Here is a 24,349-nt window from a genome sequence, read left to right on the forward strand (position 1 = left end):
TCACCCCTACTCGTGTTCTCTAATAAATAAAATCTTTAAAAAAAAAAAAAAAAGCTGGGACAGACATCTCTTTGTATTTGAGGTTCTCAAATAGAAATATGTTCACATTGATACACACCTTCATGATGAAAAAGGTAGCTTTCAGACAACTCAATTACATCTGAATTGGTAGGAACCAGATAATGGTAGTTATAGTTAATTTTCATTAATACTTTGCAGAAAGAGAAATATGGGAAAAAACTGCAATTGGAGGGTTAAATCTTCCTTAATATTTATTCTTAAATGGTTATTACCATTTTGTGTTAATCAGTGTGTTTGTAGGTATTTGAGGAGTATTTTTATGTGAGAAAACCTAGGATGCATATTCTTTTCACTACATAAAACATTTAAGTGGTACATAAATTAACTTCCCATTCACAATGGGGAAGGGGTTAAAGCTGAACATATTGTTTTACTGTAATTTAGAGCCTTTGTGCTATGGCAATTTGGTGAGTGTGTTTCCTTCTTTCACATTAGAAACAACAGTGTTTAAAAATACGATCAAGCACTACAGATTTATTTAGTACTATAAAATTCGGTGATGATTAATTTCTCATAATTGGCTACTATATATATGTAAGTTTTTATGGCATACAGACGTTAAGAGAGCACTCCAGGTAGCAAAAGATACCTGTTACCAGATTTTTTTCTGGTAAAATCATCCAACTATTTTTTAATGGAAGACATTAGACAAATTAGATAACTTAGGTAATAGTTGATACAGTATAAGACACCAGCAGTGTGCAATGCCATGTTAAGAGCAGAACAAAGGTAAGTTCTGGCTATTATACTTCATCAAACTATACAATTTTTAAATTATAAGCAAAGTGTAGTCGTGAGTTCAAGCCCCGTGCTGGGTTCCACGCTGGATGTGGAGCTTACTTAAAAAAAAAAAAAAAAAAAAAATTATAAGCAAAGCCTTACCAAATCAGTATACCAGATGTTCCCAAAAAATGGGGTTATTTTTAGAAAAACTACATTTCTTTTTTGAAGTTCAAAACATCTCGAGTAACTAGAAAAAACTACTTTACAGATGAATTCACTATTTCTTTTTTAATGGCAAATGACCTACCAGGGCAACATAAATAAGTTTCAAGGCTACCATCCCCCTACTTTCCTGACCTTACTCTAAACAGAAGAATCACTATATGATTCTAGGATCTCAAAGCAAATATACTGAACATATTTGATATTTGGGACTTTCTGAAATCAGTTTTTAGAACTTTATTTTACAAATGGAAATTGCATTTTTCATTTTGTACTAACATTTCTTCCCTAGAGATACAATTTATTCATTCATACCTTCAAAGTAAAAAAAATCATCAAAACAGAAGATTAGCATAGCATAGTTAACATCCTACTGATAATGGTTACACGTACATATTTTTTATTGGTCTCCAAACCACTGGGAATTTAACTAAGGCTCTCTTAAGCTTTCATTATTTGTATGCAACTTTAGAGAAAACCAGTTTATCAGTTTATAATTTAGTGGTCATGATCAGGGTAAATGATACTCTTCTAGTGAGTAAATATATGTCAGTCATTACAGACGTAATTTAGGTCTCTTTTATGCCAATACAGGACAACTATCTAATTATCTAGAAAATCAAAATTAAATGAAGTACTCAGAAGGTAGCCCATTTGACGGGTATAATCTAGATGATCTTAAACTAAATTTATTCCTTACTCCTCAATAAAGTGCAGTGACTCCAGATATATGTTCTACACATGCAAGGACTTCTTTCCTTGGTCAGGGCAGAAATATAATAATCTGTACTTCCTGAAAGTACCTTTATTTGTTTATCCATGAAGAAAGCTTACTTTATTTGCATTTGTCTTGTTTTGAATTCACAGGTTTACAAACTTTTCCAATGACTACATTTTAGCTTGTATTTAGTCAGGTAACATTTGAGAGGATATTTTTTATTTTATAGATTATTTTAAATTCACTGTTGGCCAAGTTAATAATAGTGGACAGTTTTCTTGTAGAGAGAGATTCTAAATACAATGAGTAGATACCTGCTAGCTCTAATCAATTGGATGTACCTCCTGTCCTTTCCCTATATTTGAGAACCACATACTACTTTATTATCCATGGCCTTGGGCAACAGACCACAAAGGATTACTGGAAGGAAAACAAATATAGCATCATATTGATCATATTGGTCCTTTCTTCCCACCCCTCCCAAAAGGCCAAAGCATTTCAGTGGCTAAGTTTTCAAGTTTTCTTAACTAGAATGAAACATGAGTTTTAGGAATTACTGATTTAGTTGAAGGGAAAAAGCTCCAAACAACACTATTTTCAAGAAGTGTAACAATTCTGTGAAGATTATGTATCAATTAATGTTGCCCTAAGTTCTGTCAGTTTTTAAATGATTTTTTTAATTGCAAGGGAATAGGCTTAACCTCAGGAAATAAAATATAGGTCAGTCCATTATCTACATATTCTTCATCTTGGCCATAAGGTCTTCCAAGCTTTCACCAGAATCTTCCACAGTTACCTCAGCTACAGAATCTTCTTGCTATCAACAAATGAGGGAAACATAGTGAAAAAATAACCATATAAAATTTGTGATGCTTAGGAATATATAATCACTAAGTTTTAACCATGTTCAACTAGTTTACAAAGTAAACTTTAAGAAATATGCCTTCTAATTTTTAGGACAGACAAAATCCTTTACTTTCCCCACCAATCTTTTGATTTACAAGACAGAAATTTCAATATTCTTGAGATCTCTACTGCAGTGGTATTTTTAAATGGTATTAATGGCTAAAATGCTCAATATACAAAAATGTTATTTTCATTTAATCAAAATCTACTTTATCTGATCCATTCATGAGTCAATAACACTATTTTAGGTCTGTGTTTCAAAGAGTTTAAAAGGCACTATGCCTATTTCCACATTAACACTGAACACCTTCTCTTACACGTCTTAATGCCATTATATATAATGTCAAATATCTAAAACAGTAAATACTGCATTGGCATTATAAAATAGGATGAAGATGAAAGAAGATAAATAAACTTTCTCTTATATAACATTCACTTATGGTAAATCAGATTTTGGATGTACCTTTTTGGGAATTGTGTATGCCACTGTAATTCCTTCGGGTAAGTCAGGAACCGGACCTGAGGAATTTTTCAGTTCCTCTTCTGAAACCTCGGATACCAACTCAATACCTGTAGAGTTAAATTTGATCTTAAAACAGTTTTCAAGGAACTTAATAAGCAATAATTACTCAAAATTTGTATAATTATAATTATATTCCCTTCCATAAGAGATTTGACACTGCCATTTCAATTTATGAAAGAATTCCTACCCCATTCATTGTCTTCATGTATTATCTCTTCCTCTTCTTGAGCAGCCTCCTGTTTGGGCAGTGCTGATACCTTTTTCTGTAGAAATCAAACAGTATCAAAGTGTTCTTACTCTCAGGCCTCTGAAGCATTGAGCAAGAATTCAGACAGGCTTTTTATTTTACCAAAAGCAAGAAAGGACTTCAGAGAGATTTTTTTACTTTTGAAGCATGGTGAATTTTTTACTAACATTTCCACCTTAGAGATACCATAAAAAAAACTTTCAAAAATCCAGAATCCATTTATCTTGTATCCAAATCTAAATAACTGTTTTAAATTACTGTCCAAATAATATGACCTCTCATACATTCTGATGGATTGATGTATACCTTATATTCTTCCTGCTGCTTCCTGCAATTTCTGTCATCACACTGAGGATTTGGCTTCATGGACATAGTAGGAAAAAAATCCTGCATTGCATTATATCCAAGGTAAAAACTAACAGTACCAAAATTTAACAGAAACCTAGAAAAACAAATCAAAGTACACTTAAATAAATAAGCCATAAAAGTATTAGAAATAATTGAATTTTTAAAAAACGGTATTGAAGTACGTAATGATTTTTGTAACAAAACAGCACCTTAAGTACTTATGTCAAATTAAAATGTGAAGAATCCCTGAGATATGGTACTAAATCTAACTACTTTAAAAGTTTTTATACACAACTTACTTTAAAGTTTACAATCTTAAATACATAGCTCAGTGAAATTTTCCAAAAGTCTTCACCCATGTAATCACTACCAGATCAAAAACAGAACATTTCCATGTGCCATAAAGCTCCCTTATGCTCCCTACCAGTCAAATCTAATTCCTTTTAGAAGCTTATAAGAGGAAAAAAATCATATACAAAATACAAACAAAAGGAAAAATATTTGCAACGAATGTTAATATATAACAAGACAAAAAACTGACCAAATGATATGAAGCAGACAATTCACAGAAAAATATAAGTGCTCACCCCTTTCCATAAACAACTGAAAATTAAAATGAGATACCCATTTTTTTCACCCATCATATTAACAAAGATTAAAAAGTCTGATGATACCCAATGTTATCAACCAGTGTGGGTGAACCAGGTACTCCTACACTGTGATAGAAATGTATATTTTTGGAGGAGAAATTTAGTACTGTCTGTTAAATATTGCATAAACTCAGAAATTCCACTTCTAAAAATTCATATTTATAAGAATCATGCAAGATGTTGTCTGCAGCATTGTTAAAAGAAGCAAAAAAAAATCTGTAAGTAGTTTTAATGTCCATCAATAAGGGGCTGGCTAAATAGGACACATCCTTAAGAGAACAGTTTATAACCATGATTTCCCCCCCTCATCCTTTTTGTAGCATACTATAAAACGTTTTGTTTAGATAGGGCCTACTAAAGTTTGTACAGTTTGTATGGTTGTGAAGTTTTCTTATATGAACTAGCCCTAGACAGTTGCCTTGAGAGTTCTCATGTATGCTTTTTACAATTTTTTTGCTGGTAGCTGACGGTTCTGCTATCAGGGTCCCTCTCTATATCATGCTGCAACTTGTTCTTATTACATTGGAGGGTTAGGAAACATAACAAAGCTTACTAAAGTTGTAAAATGAGAAAAAAAAAATGGCCTGAGATAGAGAACACCTAAAGGGGTTCTGCTTTTAATAAAGTGTGAGTTGTTTCAAAAACCCTTTGACATTAATTTTAGCTGCAAAGAAATCTTTGTTGCTATAGTTTAGATGGTGTGGTTGCTGCATATCTGTTTTTGGATAGCAGAGATAATTATCCTCATTAATGTTTAATCGCATTCATATTTTTAGTAAGAATTAAAGAAGTGTATTTAATGCCCTTTGGTCAAAACTGCAGAGATTTAAATCATTTAGTTAATACTTCATATATAAATACACCAGTACCACTGTACCATTTAACATGAGCTATTCCAAATACAGAGTAACATATGTGTATTAATATGTATGCTTATATTTAAATTAGCTATACTAAGATGTATGTAAATTAAAAGTACATATATATTATACATATTTTTAAAACTTATTTATATTTAAAACTAGATTTTTAAAAAACTAAATACTTAGCTGGTAATTCCAGTATTTGAAATGCTTTATGAAATATATTTTTATCAAAAACAACCAAGACTACTCAGAAAAATTAGCCCTCACTCACTTTAACACATTTTGTACTAAGATCCCAGCAACCACTCCCATAGTGGTAGGAAGACTGGCTGCACAAACACCTTCTCGTTTCAGAGTCTTTTCATCAATATTTGCAGCAACTACAAGTGGTGGAGCACACTATATGAAAAAGAATGAAAGAAAATATATTTCAAAACAAAAGGAAAAGAGTATAACATACTCAAAATAGTATTCCATCTCAAAGTTTGTTTTTTCTTTGAATACATTTTCAATACCCCTAGGAACTCTAGTACTTAATAGTGAAAAAAAAAAGCCAAAATGAATCACACATACCGCAAAACAAGCAGATTCTCCAGGAATTATGAGCTGTATATGCCCTGAAACTGCATTTTCACTGACCCCAGACTCCATCCACGTTTGCCCAAGTTCATTACAAGCCTTGGTAGAAACAGGTGAAAACATAAGAAAGAACATAAAAAGAAGTAATTTACTGTAAGTTCTTTTCATTAAAAATTGGAGTTTAACTAAATGGATTACCAAGGGTTTTTTAAAATTTTCAAAAGAGGAAAGTTATGAATAGTGGAATTCCTTGGCAAATGCCACTCTATTTAAAAAGTAAACTGACAGGGGCGCCTGGGTGCTCGGTTGTTAAGTGTCTGCCTTCGGCTCAGGTCATGATCCCAGGGTCCTGGGATCGAGCCCCACATCGGGTTCCCTGCTCCATGGGAAGCCTGCTTCTCCCTCTCCCACTCCTCCTGCTTGTGTTCCCTCTCTTGCTGTGTCTCTCTGTCAAATATATAAATAAAATCTTTTTTTTTTAAAAAAGTAAACTGACAGCATTTAAGTAAGCAGTCAATAAATATCTATTTAATTAAATTGAATCATGAGGCTTATTGTATTTCCTATTAAAGTAAAAATTCATTTTTCTAAAATAATTTCAGCAACAATAAACTGCAAAATATCTTCTGAAAAATTGAAAACATAGCAATTCAAAGATTTTTATTTCTGAGAAACCAGGTTTGTAGGCAATTTATACATATTTATATCTTTACTCAAAGTAATAAAAGTTAAAACCAATGCTGACATAGAGTTAAGACATTTTAAGGTAGTCATTTATTTTAAAAATTGTACAACAGAAGTATCTACTATTTTATAGTTTCCTCTATTGGCATAAGAGAGAATAGGATACTGAAACATAAGCCATACCAGCAAGGCTAGACAGATCCCACAGCTATTAGAATAAATTTCAAAAGTAGGGTAAGAAATAATTAAAAATTAACAAAACACATGAGGTCTTAAATGCAGAACTATTCTTAAATGCAGAACTATACAAGAAAATAGATAAATCCATGAGTGTAACATCTTATACAATAGGAATACTTACTGTATTTATTGTCATCCGAGCTTCAAAATTGTCCACACAGCTAAGAACTAGGTCAACAGGTTTTCCCTCTTCTAATCCACCATTACTAGGTAAAGAAAATAAATTTATTTGGAAAAAAAAAATCAGGGCACAAAATACACTCTAATTAGACTGTAGTTGTTCAGGCACACATTTATTCTTTCAGTAAATGAGTACAATTATGACATAATATTTAATATTAAAGATCTAGTATGTATTAAGTAACTAATATGAACATCAATGATACTACATTACTTTGCCTAGAAGGCACAAGAAGTATAAAGTCTATTCACAAAAGTTACCATTTCCCTATCAGCTTTCAGACTTTTATTCATGTTTCACTCCAAATGTAAATGTAATAAAAACTGAATATAATTCAATATCTCAGTGGTGTTACAAAACTCTGCAGAAAACCATTTTACATAGAAATATAATCTAGAACACAGAACTTATAATTGAGGATCCCTTGTTCTATCATTATAATTACAGGGTTTTAGGTTTTTTGGTTTTTTTATTGTTGTTACTACTGTTTTTTGGACAATATTTACTTTTTACTGAGCTCCTAACACATAAAGATCACACAAAAATTAACTATTTTAAAAACATATCGAATCTACCAACTCACTGAGTTAAACATCAGTAGATTTTATTATTAATAATACTTGTTTAACTGAGCTGGACACCGTGCAAAATATTCATAAATAAAATTTTACCTTATTCTATCCATGAAATGTTGAAAGTTTTCTACTGTGGTTATATTGTAGTTGTGTACTTCAAAAAGAACATCAGGATTAATGTTCCTAAGAGGGAAAAAGGGAATGATTATTAAACTACTGGTAGGAATACTAAGTGAAAGCAGGAAAAAGCTGAGAAAGATCATTCAACAAAGGTTAGAAAAATGGAATTCAAGCTATTCAAAGAAAATCCGAAGCCCTCTTCTACTTCCTTTGACCCACTTCAAGGACTACATTCAAAACCTGTTGACTGCAGGATTACACAAATGTTCCTACCATGTATGTTCTCAGAATTAAGCCTTTATCACCTCTGTGAGCTACAGCCTAGCCTGACAAAAGAGCTTCTTTGTTCCTTATTTAATTCAGTGCAAGTATGTTTGAGGCCACAAAGAAACTTCTTAGTAAGGGTTGGCAAAGTATGGCCCTTGGGCCAAATCTGACCTACCACCCGTTTTTTTTTTAAACAGTGTTTTTTTTTTTTTAAGATTTTTTATTTATTTATTTGACAGAGAGAGACACAGCGAGAGAGGGAACACAAGCAGGGGGAGTGGGAGAGGGAGAAGCAGGCCCCCCGCCAAGCAGGGAGCCCGATGTGGGGCTCGATCCCAGGACCCTGGGATCATGACCCGAGCCGAAGGCAGACGCTTAACGACTGAGCCACCCAGGTGCCCCACCTACCACCTGTTTTTATGAAGTCTGCAAGCTAAGAATGGTTTTTCCTTTTTTTAAATGGTGGCAGAAAAGAAAAGAACAGTATTTCATAACATGCTAAAATTACATGGAATTTAAGCATCAGAGTCCATAAACAAAGTTTTATTGAAGCACTGCCATGCTCATTCATTTTTCTATTGCCTACAGCTGTTCTCGCACTACCACTACATAGCTGGGCAGTTTCATAGTTGGCCCTCAAAGCCTAAAATATTTACTATCTAGCCCTATGCAGAAAAAGGTTGCCAACCCTGTTCCAAGAGGTAAGACAATCTGTATAAAACCTGCATTTTTATGGAGAAAAATTTATACATTAACTTTTTTTTAAGATTTTATTTATTTATTTGAGAGAGAGAGAGAGCACGAGAGGGGAGAGGGTCAGAAGGAGAAGCAGACTCCCTGCTGAGCAGGGAGCCCCATGCGAGACTCAATCCTGGAACTCCAGGATCATGACCTGAGCCAAAGGCAGTCGCTTAACCAACTGAGCCACCCAGGTGCCCCAAATTTATGCATTAACTTATACAAAATGCACAAACTAAGTGTCACTAAATATAGTCTTTAACTGTTATTCCATTTACCTCAAAGTATATTCAGCTGCTTGAACTTTACTTAATCCTGCTTGATGAGGCTGGAAGAAAAGTCTATTCATATTGGCCAGTTCCACCTTGTCATAGTCAAAGAGTAGCAACTAAAATGAAAACAGTGGTATTTTAATGAAAAACATACTAAAATATAAACTAAAAATAACAAAGAAAAATTAGTGGACTTCACATTTGATGGGTTTAACAGTTTGACAGTAATAATATTAGCTAACTCTAAAATACTAGGTACCATATATTAACTCATTTAATGCTCATATAGGTATAAATGAGACAACTATGGTACATACCCCAAAGTCACTCAGCTAATAGATATGAAAATGGGATTCAAATTCAGCCATTCTCAACCCAGCATCTGCACCTGAACCATAACACTTACTGACTCTCTAAATGATTCACTGAGAAATCAATGTTTATTCCATTTCATTCCAATCCTTTACTAAAGGCCAAGAACACATTAGATAGGTGAAATTTTAAAATAACAAATGTCATAAATTAAAATTATAGTATAACATGACTCCTTTTGTGACTATGACACCATTCTTAACTCATGGCTAAAATGTGCTCACCCCAAACAGAATTACTAACCAGTAAGTTAATTGTTGTTTCCTTCTATATATTTAGGCATAACAGCATTTCTCACACTCACACACTCATACATACACCTTTTTAAAGATCCCATTTCTTACCAGTAAGAAATTATCAGGTTGCACTCAAATATTTCCAAGGTCCCTTCCTTCATCTAAAATTCTGTAACTTTATAACACAATTCTCAGCATCTCAGATTTAAAAATAAAAACAAAAATGGGGGGAAAGGCCAGGGCAGGGTGAGCACAGAGGCAAAGGCTACAGCAGTGGTTGAGGGGGGCTGTGGCTTGTGGTGCACCATCCTGTGCACAGCTAAAATTATAAAAAAAAAAAAAAAGGAAGGGGGGATCTTATTAACAACAAAATTAACCCAAACTACAGAACAACACCTAAGTAACCCTTTATATCTTGCTAGAAAATACATCACCCCTGTCTGCCCTCTATGATAATTTTCTGAGTCAAAACAAAATACAGCTTATTTCAGCTCATTAGACAGTATTTATTAGGTCAGGCCAAGTATTAAATTTGAGTCTTCAGCCTCATAGCTGGTTTATAAGTTAAGGAAATCTCAAATTTGGGGATAAGAGATATGAGTTGTAGCTCTGTCACTAATTAGCTCTGATCGTGGATAAGTCACTCTCTTTTTAGGCCTGTATCTTCATCTGTAAAATAATGCAGCTAATCTAGATCTGGTGATCCAGGACACCGCAAAAGGGGTAAAAAGTAGGCTGAGTCTCCAATGCTCCACTTCCCTATTTAACCATGAATTAGCTTCTTCTTTATCTGTTTTACATAATGAAAAGAGTTTTGAAACTTAACCTATGCAGATCCTTAAGTTACAAACTTGAATGCACACTGGAATCACTACGAGAGTTTTAAAAAATACTGATGTCTGGGTCCCATCCCCAAAGATTGATTCTATTCCACTCTGGATATCAAAATTTTTTTAACTTCCCAGGTGATTCTAATTACAGCAATATTTGATAACCACCGTTCTAGAGCCCTGCTACTCAAACTGAGGCCTGGGCTAGCAGCATCAGTATCACCAGGAGCTTGTCAGAAATATAGGGGCACTGCCCCAACTTTAATATGCATATGAATCATTTGGAGTTTTGTAAAACAGATTCTTAATTCAGCATGCCTGGGGGGTGGGGCCTGGGAGTATTCATTTCTAACAAGCTCCCAGGTAATGCTGATGCTACTACTTGGGGCATCCAACTGAGTAGCAAGGATCCAGCAGTTCTTAAAAAATCCCCCCAGAACATCAGAATCACCTGGGGATTTAATACAAATTCAAATTCTTAGGTCCACTCGAAACCTAAAGAATCAAAACCACCGGGGTAGGGTCTGGCAATCTATGTTTTAAGAAGCCTTCCAAGTGATTCTGAAGCACACTCAAACCTGAGACCCATAATCTCCATGATCTCTACTATCCTAGGTCAATCAGCCATGGTTCTTATGTCAACTATAAGCAATTGTTGGCTGGCTTTTGTAAACTTCTTAAAAGACTTTAACATGTTAATAAACATTTTTAGTATTTTTGTGTTGCCTTTTCTATACTGATAAATGAGTGCCAACTTTGAAACCACTTTCTTTTAAGAATTTGGGGGATGGGGGCGGCTAGGTGGCTCAGTCGATTAAGTGTCCGACTCTTGATTTCAGCTCAGGTCATGATCTCAGGTTCCTGAGATCAAGCCCCACACTGGGTTCGGTGCTCAGTGCAGAGTCTGCTTGTCTGCCTCCCCGCCCACCCACCCCCTAGCTTGCTCGTGCACGGGCATGCACTCTCTCTCTCAAATAAATAAAATCTTAAAAAAAAAAGAATTTGGGGGCATGGGACAGACCAAGATATTAAAAAGAGCTGATAAACTTTGTGGGGAAAAATGCTTGCTTTGTCAAAATGACAAATAAAAGAGGGGGAAATCAATTGTGGAAAGCTTTGGTATTCCACCACTAGGAATCTAACATCACAGACTTTAGCTTTACAAATCTGAGACTGGTATAAAGTTCTCTCTCCTTTCTACCCACAACCTAAATCAATTTTAGAAAAAAAAGTGAAAAAAAAAGTACAGATTAAAAAAAAAATCTTAGAGCATTCTCCATTTCAATTTTAAGAGTAAGAAGGGTATTTTCTAACTAGAAGTTTGTATCTCTTAATCCTCTTCACCTATCTCACCCATTTTCCCACCCACCTCCCCTCTGGCAACACCAGTTTGTTTTCTGTACTTCACAGTCTGTTTTTCATTTGTTCATTTGTTTTGTTTTTTAGATCCCACATATAACTGAAATCATGTAGTATTTGTCTTTCTCTTATTTCACTTAGCATAATACCCTCTGGACCATCCATGTTGTCATAAATGGCAAGATTTTATTTTTTTTATAAGGCTGAGCACAACATAAGGAATATAGTCAACAATATTGCAATAATGTTGTATGGTGACAAGTGGTGACTGTACTTATGAGCACTGAGTAATGTATAGAACTGTTGAATCACTCACTGTGTTGCAAACCCAAAACTAATACTGTATGTCAACTACAATAAATTTTTTAAAATATTTCTAAATAAGTTAATAAAGGGCAACTATTTTTTGAAAAAAAAAGGTACATGCTTTCTAGTCCATCTTGTATAAAGCATGTTTAAAAAATATTTGTTAGATGCCTGTGTTTCACACACTATCAATTTAACAGCCTTCTCTCCTAAGCTTCTATATCTAAAACATTTAAGCCCAAATTGTAACATATATTATCCCAAACACAAAATTCCTGAACAAAATTTAGATATTCCTTGTTTTATTAGCGTTAATATCAGCTTCCATTTGGGTGGGGTTGTGTCTTAACTCCTGTGGGTAGAAAGAACAATATGAATAAAGACACCACAAATCAATAAACCATTAATAATGAGAAAAATTCCTAATTTATACCTGATTTACTCCAGAAGTGAGTAGTTTCCCATTATGACAGGCAAAGAGAAATGTTTTTACCTTACCAATGCCACATCTTGTCAGCATTTCGGCAGTCACACTACCAACTCCACCAACACCTACTATTGCTACAGCAAAGGTTCGAATTTTCTGTGAAACGGAAAATTATATATTTGTTGGTTAACTTTTCATCAACAACGTCATCAGAAATTATTTTCATTTACTGAAACCATCTTCAAAAACTTGGAAAGGTTTACCATACCTCATAGTCGCTTACAATTCCCATTCGTTTCAATGCCATCAGGCGGCTTAAAACAAAGAAAAAATGTTTTAAAGCTTACAATCTTTTAATTATGATACAGGTAAACACATCATCACAGACAAACACGAACTCAATCACTATTAATGCTTTAAAAGAAATCTTTCAGTTGGCTTTTACCAGATGAAATTAAGTCACCTGGGCAGCTTTAAAAACACTGAATACCCTTCCAGGTGTAGCCTGTGCAACAAGATTTTTTTTTTTAAATGCTCCTCAGATATGCTAATGGACAGCCACAACTGAAAACCATTGACTTAAATGTTAAGTGTACAGATGAGATAGGTCAAAGTGAAATTTCAACGTATTTCTGTGCTTTCTTAGCATATGTAAATATTTCATATTTAACACCCAGATTTAATGTTTAACATCGTTGTCTCCACCCATAATGGATGGTGTCTACTTTTAGTAAGGACCTACTGCACGCCAAGGACTCCTAAGAGAGCTACTTTACCTAGTTACTGTAAAGTTTTTAATATATACATTTAAACCTATACACATATACATAAAATTCCCATTCGTTTACACTTTAAAGAGTCAAATAGTTCTACCAGGCTTGCTAGGAAATTCTGCAGTCTTCTGGCCCCGACCGTCCTTTTCCTCTCATTTTCAACTGTTACTAACAAATCTCTATATAGCTCGCCAACATTGTTACCTCTGGATTTTCAGTTTTAGGTATTATCTGAAGATTTCACTGGTACCATTGGTCCCTGCTATACACAAGTATTTCCCATGGTTGCTCAGCTACTGAGAGCTAGGATTTGAATCCAATCGGTCGGGCTCTAGAGTCCTTACTCTTAGAACCACTGCACTATACTCAGCCAGCTGAAAGGACAGGAGCGGGCAGGACTGGTCAAGTCGAACAGCTTTAAAGCAGCTAATCCTGCTCTCCCCAAGTCCCCAATTCTGAAATACTGAGAAGCCTTTATGAAACTCGAAGTTTGATGCTTAGTGGGTTTTACATTTAATGTCATCTTCTGAAAGTTATTACTATCAGCTTTGCGCAGAACGAGGGAGACGTGGACGGGGCATGAGGGAAACCGGACGCGTATCCTCAGCAGGCCGGGGAGCGGCACCATATGGCTGATTCATTCGGCTTTTGGTGGGTGTGGGTGTGTATTTTTTTAAGAGGAAGACTACCTTTCCACCACTACTAAGACTTGGCCTTGCGCGTTTGGGAGCAGGACCCCAGCACAAGAAGAGGAAGGCGGGGAGGCCGTGTTGAGCTTGACAGGAAGGGAGCGCCTCACTCCTGACCACTCGCAGACCTTGACCTCACCCCCTAGCCCGCCTCCGACCCGCAACGCAGGTCACCTGTAGGGGTTGGAGTCCACCACCTCCGGGCTCATCTTCTCGATGCGGACCCGGCCGCCTCCTCCGTCGCCGCGCCCCACAGCTCGCCGACTTCTCTCCTGTGCCAGTTCCCGCTCCAGCTGCTCCACCCGCTGCTGCAGCCGCTCCACGGACTCGGCCATGGCTGGGACCCCGGCGGCCAACGCTCCCAGCCCCGGCCGCCGCCGCCGCCGCCGCCCCACGCTGCTGGGCCTGCAGACCCCGCCAGAGGTAGGTGAGGAGGCCCGTAGCCGCCGCCTTCCCAGCCCAGAACCTTGGGGAAGTGCTCCCAGCGCCGCACAGACGACACGTCGCGGCCGCTCCCGCGGGCCTCCCACGGTACCGCTTCCGGTACGTTGCAGTCATCGCTCCCCCTCAGGAAAAGCAAAACAAAAACAAAACGCCCTTCTTGGCTGCCTTCTTCGCCGCAGTCCTAAGAGACCAGGCCGCAGCAGGGCCGCGAGTCCTTAGCGTCCAAAGCCCGCGGCCTGCGATATTGCCTTTCCAGCCCGGCGGCTAGAAGAAACACCAGGATCTTTTATTCCTGGGCTCAAGGTCCTGACGGACCCTTTTCTGAACCGGACCCTGTATAGGTCTTACGGCTGCCGGTGCATTAAATTTGGGGTGCAAGGGGCCTTTTCGTTCTTAATTGCTCGCAGCGACTAACATGGCTTTGCCTTAAGATTGCGGCCTCCGACTGTGAGACTGAATGAAAATTTTTTAAATGCGAGAACGCGGAGGTCCTCTGGCACATCCCAGTTGGAGCCTAAGTCACCAGATTCCGGGGCAGTGTGATTGGCTGGAGCGGCTGGGTCCTGTCCGCCCCGACGCGTCAGGGCCTCGCCCCCTGGCTGTGGAGTGGTAGTCTCTGCCGCCAGGGGACTCAGCGCCGAAGACCTGTGGAATCTGCGTCTCCGGGCGGCAGCCGCAGCCATGGAGCCCGGTGCTTCCCCTGAGCCCGACTCGGGCGAAGTGTTGCCCCAGCACAAGTTCGACAGCGGGTCCCTAGAGGCCTATCTAAACCAGCACTTGCCCGGCTTTGGGGCCGAGCCCGAGGCCAAGCTGACCGTTACCCAATACAGGTATCGACGCCGGTCTTCAGCAGAAACAAATCTGTGCATTGGGCTTTTCTTAATTTGGCCCTGGGTGGGGTCGCAGTCTCCCTCGTCCCAGCTTCTTTTCCTGCAATGACGCACTCTGCAGCTGGGAGCTGCCGCCAGTGGTCCCCTGCATTTCATTCTGGTTATTTCCGGTTCGAGGACAATAATGGAAGCACCACAACATTCACGGTTCCAACTATAAGAAGGAATCTTTGTTAAAGGATGCAATTACGTACCTGGAGGATTCACTGAGGCAATTAAGGTTGGAAGCTCTGTGGAATATAAAGAGGTCTTCTTTCAACTTTTGTTCTGTAACCATTAGATCTTTTTTTCTGAGAAGCAGATGTGATTCCGTTTAATTGGCCCTATTCTCGGAGGTTGAGTTAATGGCACTAGCTGGGGGAATCTGAATTCTAATATTAGATCTTCCACTTAGTAAATCACACCACCACTTTAGGCTTTAGTTCTTTTTGAAGTGAGGGAATGGAACTGGATGACGATCCTGAGAGTATTATTGCCCACCACGAATCTGGCTCTGGTCTGTTTTATAATAGAAAACAAATTTTTAAAAATTTATTCAAAAAATAGTACTTTGGTCTAAACACAGAGCTATAGAAACAATCTTGGTTTTCAGGAAATTCCATCTGCCACTTAATGACTGGGAATTTAAATGTTGCATAAACTCCCTGAGAACTAGTTTCCTAATCTGTAATAAGAACCTGCTCCTTTTGATAATTAATGATGCAGTAATAGGTGAAAGATCTTAAACATTGTTTACAACACAATACTTCTAGGCTAGAAACCTAAGCTGTTTTTAATTCCACCTGCTTAAGCCTCCACTATCTATTGGCCCATGGTGCCTTTTAATTCTATACCACAAAACTCTGATCAATCTCCTTTACCCCTATTTTTATTTTCACATAAATCAGTAGTCAAGGAATACAAATTCCAGTGATAAATGCCACCGGCCTATAGTACTGTTACGATATTTCTTTATCCAGCTACATTCAGCTATGTGAGTGCAGGCAAAGAGTTGGTTTTAAACCAGAATGGGGGAAGCCAAGCAAATAACATGGAGAGGGGGCAAGTGTATTAAAGGTGCATTCAAGAGGGTAGTTATGTAATTGGCCATCAAAAGTAAGCGAGTTCAGAAAGGATGTGGTGGGGGAACGGGAGGCTGAGGGACGGTAAACAATGATCAATGGATGGTAGATCCCAGGATTGAAGGATTGTTGGAATCAGTGTACCAGTGGGAGTGAGTGGAAAACTAGATTATGGTCAGAAATAGAAATGCTTAACAAGGAGGATTATGCAGTGCTTGAGTTGTTAATGTTTAAGATGTGTCCCCTAGAGTGAGTGACTGAAGTACTGTAATGGAAAATATCACTAGAGTAGAAGAATTCAAGGGACTGACAGGCCTGAGTGTTAGAATGAACATCTGAGTGGATTTTGAAATAATGAAGATAGGAGTAGTGTAAATAAGAGCAATAGTGAGTCAATAGGCAATGGGGAGAGTGATTGCAACAGAGAGAGTAGTTGATTTCAACAAGAAAGGGTGGAGTGTGGTAGTGTCATAACATGAATTCAAAGCTGGGTAATGGGTTTAGGCAGGAAGAAGGCAAAGAGTTTGCAAGGGGCAATGAGTATCAGGAGGGACATAGACTCCATCTCCAGGCCTACTAGATGAGTGATGTGAGGGGAAAAAATCTACCACTGTAGAGGCCTACAAGGGAAACAGGGTCCTCATGGAACACTCAAGTTTTAGTTAGAGCAAGGAGATGAAGGGTCCATTCAGAGAAGAGAGTGATGCTGTATGTGATTATGCTGAAAGACAAAAAGTTCCAGGGATACAGAGGAAGGATATCTCCAGCTCTTTCTGCTAATGTTAAATTCTTCCTTCTCAGTAATCTGATTCTTCGCCAGCCATTTGATGATTCCAATGTACCTGCCAAGAATCTTCTGTTTGGCGTCATCTTTATTTCTGCTTTGATGTGTCTCATCTTCCACCATGGCCCTACTGTTGAATACTTAGGATCAGAGCATGTATGTAAGGGATATTTCACCTCTCTGCTTCTCATCTCCAGCTTTGTACTTTTAAACCTCTTGGACCATGTACTCAATGTTTGCCATGCTCAAACACCATGACGTTGGTCTTTTAATCTTCTCTTTTCTTGATCTCTTATCTAGAGCAAATACATTTGAGATGCTGTTATCATCAGTATCAAATGTTACTTCAGTTTGTACAAATCTAAAGGTACAGGAAGGATATCTGTGAGTTCAAACTTGCCAAACTGGTTGTGATCTTTCATCATTGCTCACTCAATTTCATAGAGTAGATAGTGAAGTTCTAAATTCACTTGGAATGAACTGTGTATTGCACTTAACCAGAATAGTCATGACTTCACCAGTGGTTTCAATACCAAAGTAGTGATTTCAGCATTACTAGGAAAAGGGATGATATCAAAGAGCAGTGAATCCTGAATATTTTCAGATTTATCTCCAGACAAGGGACAAGATGGCTGCCTACATAGCTGCAAACATAAGTAACACCCTTATCAGGATTGATGCTTTTTTCCAATTTTTTCTGTTGAAAAAAAAAAAAAAATCCTGTAGGAATTTCTAAGTTTCTGAAGCTTGGAAATGCAGCTAAAACCACCCACCAGGATGAGCTCACGGGCCTGAGACTTCTCTAGCAAGATGTGAAGAAAGGGTTAAAAAACCTTTTCTTCTCTATGGACAAATTAAGTTAACTTTCTAGCTCAGTTACTGTGGTAACTTGGTAAAGGTGGCATGTCAGCCTTGTGTCTAGGCAACATTACTTCTGGTGGAAATAATACTTAATTGATAAACTGTATCTGAACTGGTAGGCCTGGAAATAAACTCTAAGTATCTGGTGGGATACTTTGTGTAGCAAGTTCTTGCAACTGCTCACGTCCCTTGTTGGGGTGCTGGGAGCCGTGTCCAAAGGATTGTTACTAGAGGCCATGGCTCCTGTGGAACACGAGGCTTCTGAGCACAGTTGGCACCCATCCTCACCTATGTGGTCTCATTTCTTAGAACCTGAGCTGTCAACAAAGGGCCACAGGGGCCACAGAGTAGATGCCAGAATCCTGCATGGATTCCTGGGATGCTTCCACTATAGAAGCTCATCTGATGCTGCCCTGCTGGAATACTGTATTTCCTGACTTCATATGCTTCCAAGTGAACCAGTGCAGAGGGTAGCCTGTTAGGGTTTTGTGAGATTGATTGTCTAATCAAAGTCTTCTCCAACCAAGTGAGTTTCCCTAACTGCACACTTAAATGCCAAGATTCCATCTTTGTTAATTAAGGTTTGACAAATCAAAGGTGCCACCTCTTTGGTTATAGATCAACATATTTCTTTCAGCACCATGTTTCTTGTCTACGTCTTAAACAATAATTATGGCTATTGGCCTATTGATGATTCTTATGGTATTGATACCCTCAGTGGTTTCTAGACTACATGGCGGCCTGATGCTTAAGAGTGGTTAAATTTAGCCATTACTCTGTTCACAGTGTTGGTGATGATCTTCCCAAGGTGGGCTTCTGCATTTGCGGGGGGGGGGGGGGGGTCTTTGTTAGAACCATGGTAGATATGTATACAGGGGAGAAGCTTTTAGTTTGGTGAGATTTTTTTTAAAACAGAAATACATACTTTTTAAAAAAAAATTTATTGTTATGTTAATCACCATACATCACATCATTAGTTTTTGATGTAGTGTTCCATGATTCATTGTTTGTGTATAACACCCAGTGCTCCATGCAGAGCGTGCCCTCTTTAATACCCATCACCAGGCTAACCCATCCTCCCACCCCCCTCCCCTCTAGAACCCTCAGTTTGTTTTTCAGAGTCCATCGCCTCTCATGGTTCGTCGCCCCCTCCAATTTCCCCCCCTTCATTCTTCCCCTCCTGCTATCTTCTTTTTTTTTTTTTTTAGCATATATTGTATTATTTGTTTCAGAGGTACAGATCTGTGATTCAACAGTCTTGCACAATTCACAGTACTCACCATAGCACATACCCTCCCCAATGTCTATCACCCAGCCACCCCATCCCTCCCACCACTCCAGCAACCCTCAGTTTGTTTCCTGAGATTAAGAATTCCTCATATTAGTGAGGTCATATGATACATGTCTTTCTCTAATTGACTTATTTCACTCAGCATAATACCCTCCAGTTCCATCTACATCGTTCAAATGGCAAGATCTCATTCCTTTTGATGGCTGCATAGTATTCCATTGTATATATATACCACATCTTCTTTATCCATTCATCTGTCGATGGACATCTTGGCTCTTTCCACAGTTTGGCTATTGTGGACATTGCTGCTATAAACATCGGGGTGCATGTACCCCTTTGGATCCCTACATTTGTATCTTTGGGGTAAATACCCAGGAGTGCCAATTGCTGGATCGTATGGTAGCTCTACTTTCAACTTTTTGAGGAACCTCCATACTGTTTTCCAGAGTGGTTGCACCAGCTTGCATTCCCACCAAAAGTGTAGGAGGGTTCCCCTTTCTCCACATCCCTGCCAACATCTGCCGTTTCCTGACTTGTTAATTTTAGCCATTCTGACTGGTGTGAGGTATCTCATTGAGGTTTTGATTTGGAAGAAATACATACTTTTAAAATTTATTTTTCTATTGAAGTATTGTGACATTGGGATTTTTTGAGATAAAATTTATCTTACATAAAATTTAAAATTTGAATTATTTTAAAGTGCACAGTTTGGGGGGCCCAGGTAGCTCAGTTGGTTAAGCATCTGCCTTTGTCTCAGGTCATGATCCTGGGGGGTCCTGGGATCAAGCTCCACGGTGGACTCTGTTCAGCAGGGAACCTGCTTCTCCCTCTCCCTCTGCCTCCCGCTCCACCTGCTTGTACTGTCTCTCTCTCTGTCTCTCTCAAATGAATAAATAAAAATCTTTAATAAAAAAATAAAAATTAAAGTGTACAGTTTAGTGGATTTTAGTATGTTCACAGTGTTGTGCAACGAGCAGCACTATCTAATTCCAGAACATTTCTATCACTCCCCAAAAAAACCCTTACCTCCCAATTGTCCCCTCCTCCCATCCCTTAGCAGCCACTAATCCACTTTCTGTCACTATGGATTTACATTCTCGGAACATTTCAGAGAAGTGGAATCATATAATATGTGACCTTTTGTGACTGGCCTTTTTCACTCAACATCAGGGTTTCAAAGTCCATCCATGTTGCAGCACATATCAGGGATTGATTCTTTTCATTATTTAGTTAAGTCCTCCTTTCATGCTGTTGGAGTCTTCAAAAGCTGGGTAATTCTTAAATTGGCCATATTGTAAATGAAGGTGTAAACTGAGTAGTTTTGGTATCTAGAGTGTAGTTTCAGTTCATGTGAGAATTTCTGCTCACCTCGCAGGGAGAGCCAGTGCCCTGGTATCTGTGCATTACCTGGGGCAATGTACTTCCCTGGCCCAGGTGTCCACCCTGGGACCTTGCTTACCACAATTCCCCTTGTGGAGAGCTGCACTTGGGTACTAGCCTCGGTGAAGCATTTGAGGGTTATATCCAACAGCAGATGAAGGGACACCAACCCAGTTATTCCAGCATCCTTTAATTAATTTTCTGACTGATACAACCTCTTCTCCCAGCCTTTTTTTTCTTAGATTTAGACATTGTTCTAGGGATACTTCTGATAACACTCATGATTTGCAGGCAGGGAGTGAGGTCCTCTCTTCTACCTATGTGGGTTATAGATTGTCCACCTGCCACTGTGTTATCATCTGCTTTATATCATCTAAAACAATGTTTTGAGCTGCTGGTAGCACCCCTCTTGGTTTCCCAGCACTGAAATTGATTTATTTTTATTTTGTGTTTCTTTTGACATTTTGGTAGGATTTGGGGAAGAGGGAAAATATCCTTGTAATTGACCTTTTCTCTACTCTTATCTAGATCAGGACAGTCCAATCCAACCTTTTATCTTCGGAAGGGCTTTCAAGCATATGTACTCAGAAAAAAACCACCTGGTTCACTTCTTCCTAAAGCACATCAGGTATGGTATACAAACGCAATAATTCTTTGTTGACAAATAAATGCTTTTTATATACAGAAAAATAATTTAAATTGCTTTTAAAAGTCATCTCATGATTATTAAATAATAATGTATTTTATTTCTTAGATAAAAATTTCACTTGAATTGTATCCCTTGTTGTTTTTAAAGAGAACTTGAGGTTAAAATCTGAGGCTGTCTTTAGTTCATTAATCTTTTTTTTTTAAAGATTTTATTTTTTTTTAATTTTTTTATTTGACAGAGAGAGACATAGCGAGAGAGGAAACACAAGCAGGGGGAGTGGGAGAGAGAGAAGCAGGCCTCCAGCGGAGCAGGGAACCTGATGCGGGGCTCGATCCCAGGACCCTGGGATCATGACCTGAGCCGAAGCAGATGTTTAACGACTGAGCTACTCAGGCGCCCCTAGGTCATTAACCTTGAGCAATAACCAGTCTTCATGTGGATTTGATTCTTTCCTTACAATTGGCTAGATATGCAGTCATATAGTGAATATTTTCAGTGCTGCTCATTTATAGATGTTTGTACTTTGGTTACATATTTTAATTGTGTTTTAAAAATTATATCTTATAACAATATCTGCTCACTGAAGTATCTTTTTTTTTCACTGAATTATCTTAATATATTTGCTCTGACAAACCCACTGATATTTTGCTAATAAGAAATATTTGAATAATCATTTTATAGTATTCTCTAAATATTAGGCTTTGTGAGAATTTAAAAAGATTTGTTAAAAATTGACTGTTTTCAGGAAATAGCTATTATCTGTAGAATTTTAGAGATGAAAACAGGAGAGAACAGAAATCAAAATCCTAGAGAACAGTAAAAGCACTGTGCATATTTAGGGTATTGTAACCATGTATAATAGGTATTTCCCAGGCCCAGCTGACTGGGTTAGGGCCACTGAAGGATAGGCTTAAGATTACAGTAATGGAAAAATGCAGATTCTGGCTTTCTTGGTTCCATATCCAAGAAATATGAAGTAACTTGGATGCTTAAGATTTAAAAAGTTGGGTAACTTTTATTAAGTGTCAACATGGTAAGGCTGAAGGAGAATACCCACTTATGCCCAGAAATTTATGCCCCAATAAACAACTCTCTTTGTCTCTCTTCTTGATAACTTTCTACCAGAAGACATCAGAAAATAACGTAATGCTCTCAGCCCAAGGATCTGGCTTAGTTGGTTTCAACTCCCTTCATTTTCTTCTAAGTCCGCGCTGAAAAAAGCAATGTTCTCACACTGCCATCTGCTTTATGACTCCCTAACCCCTTTGTCCTTACCCCACCCACCCCACCCCCAGCATCAGGGTGATTACAGACGCTTCTTTCATAACCTTTGGTTCCACTGGCTTCTCTCACCTTGGTCATGCGTTTAGTCATGTCCCTGCTCTAGTTAATCTTTATTAACTGCTGCTTTATCCCTGCTGTCAGCTGTCAAAGTGAGCTGCATGGTTTCTCCTCCTTAGAAGTGATCAGTCACAGGGCTCCTGGGTGGTGCACAGTTGGTTAAGCATCGGACTCTTGGTTTCAGCTCAGGTCATGAGATCAAGCCCAGAGACGAGTCCTGTGTTGGGTTCTGTGCTCTGAGCTCAGCAAGGAGTCTGCTTAAGAATCTCCCTCTCCCTCTGCCTCTCCCCTACCCCCATCTAAAATAAATAAATAAATCTTGGAAAAAAAAAAAGGAAAGTGATCAGTCACCACTGAGTCTGGAACAGGTGAGTCAGCATCACAGCTCTGCTATAAGGTGTGTCCTCAGGTCCTGAGTGATAGGCCCATATATCTGTCCTGGTTGAGGAGGCCCTTTTATCTTATTTGGGTTCCTGCTTCAGTACTAGCTTGCATCTCATTGCCTCCTTTCCCCATGGTTATCCTGAGCTCCGTGGTAGCCTTGGGTACCAGGAAGGATTCCCCTACCCCTGCTTTAGAAACAAGTACCTCTTTTGATCTCCAGAAGGAGATAGTGGTTTTTCCCTTCTACCAGCACTTACTGCTCTCGCCCAGCACCCTGTAGCTGACTGTGCCCAGAGCAGTAGAATAGAGACTTGCCTGAGCCCCCTTGGGAGATATGAGAAAGAAAGAGTGAGCAAGAGTAAGCCAATGAGCAAGCAGGGAACTGCTGAGAACAAAGATGTTTTTATGATAATCTGAAATATTGTGGTCGAGAACTGTTGCCTTCATATTAACAGAGCCAAGATTAAGTCCCATGCATGTGCCTATCCTTTAGCCTAATTATCAGGGGGTTTTTAGTGCTGGCTAATTATAATTGTAATAATTGCACTAAGACTACTTTTAAGGAAATTATTATCCTCTAGGTCATTTGTTGATTACTGTTTCAAAATTGATTTCTAGCCTTAATGTAAGCTCACAAATAGTTATTGTATGTCTGTGTTTCTGGGGCACCTGGCTGGCTCAGTTGGAAGAGCACACAACTGTTGATCTTGGGGTCATGAGTTTGAGTGCCACGTTGGGTATAGAGATTACTAAAAAAAAATAACTAAATTTTAAAAAAACTTAAAAATTTCTGTGTTTCTGATTTTTAATAATCTATCATCCTATTTAGATTGATAGAGAATTTAAAGTCCAGAAAGCTTTGTTTTCAGTTGGATTCCCTGTTCCCAAGCCTTTATTGTACTGCAGTGATCCTTCTGTCATTGGAACAGAATTTTACTTGATGGACCATGTGCAGGTAAATTAACACTTAATCTCACTTTATTGTTACTTTTATTTTTAATTATGAAATTAGATGTTAATAAATGATAGTTTATTAATTAGCATTTAGGTAATTAGTTGCAAGGGCTTAAACTTTTGTTTTAATTTGAGCACAGGCAATGTGGGAGGGATGAAATAGACTAGGAACAAATTTAGTTAACTAGGGCCCGTTAGCGTATTCTTAAATTTTCCTCTAGGTGGCAATAAAGAGCTATATGTAATGGCAATAACCAAACACTCCAGATGGTAGGGGGGAAGAAAATGACTCCAAACAGAAAATCAATCCATTAAGCACAATAAATTCAAAGTGTTTTAAAAAAAGTGTTTTTTTGCAAAATGTAACTTGAGAGTAGT

General features: G+C 38.1%; 2 protein-coding genes across 4 annotated transcripts in view; one reads left to right on the forward strand and one right to left on the reverse strand.

Moving 5' to 3' along the window:
- Positions 1-1,248: 1,248 nt before the first annotated feature.
- Positions 1,249-14,619, reverse strand: UBA5 (ubiquitin like modifier activating enzyme 5). Of its 2 annotated transcripts, none has more exons than XM_036084677.2 (12): positions 14,107-14,619; positions 12,739-12,784; positions 12,537-12,626; positions 8,947-9,056; positions 7,640-7,726; positions 6,909-6,993; positions 5,858-5,962; positions 5,556-5,683; positions 3,727-3,862; positions 3,361-3,436; positions 3,114-3,220; positions 1,249-2,561 (listed from the first exon to the last, which is right to left on the reverse strand). In XM_036084677.2, the coding sequence occupies exons 1-12, from the start codon at positions 14,265-14,267 to the stop codon at positions 2,478-2,480; spliced, it is 1,215 nt and encodes a 404-aa protein (XP_035940570.1). In that variant the 5' UTR covers positions 14,268-14,619; the 3' UTR covers positions 1,249-2,477. The 2 variants fall into 2 exon arrangements, with proteins under 2 accessions (XP_035940570.1, XP_035940569.1); XM_036084676.2 differs by having other exon boundaries at positions 12,477-12,626.
- A 106-nt stretch (positions 14,620-14,725) lies between these two features.
- Positions 14,726-24,349, forward strand: part of ACAD11 (acyl-CoA dehydrogenase family member 11) — a 99,450-nt gene continuing 89,826 nt past the window's right edge. The window contains exons 1-3 of one of the 2 annotated variants that reach the window (XM_078071736.1): positions 14,726-15,206; positions 21,172-21,271; positions 23,847-23,972. In XM_078071736.1, the coding sequence (XP_077927862.1) occupies positions 15,058-15,206; positions 21,172-21,271; positions 23,847-23,972 (375 nt within the window). In that variant the 5' untranslated portion in view covers positions 14,726-15,057. The other variant, XM_078071738.1, reaches the window with a different exon arrangement.

Source organism: Halichoerus grypus, chromosome 1 (genome assembly GCF_964656455.1).
Source record: "Halichoerus grypus chromosome 1, mHalGry1.hap1.1, whole genome shotgun sequence".
Lineage (NCBI taxonomy): Eukaryota > Metazoa > Chordata > Mammalia > Carnivora > Phocidae > Halichoerus > Halichoerus grypus.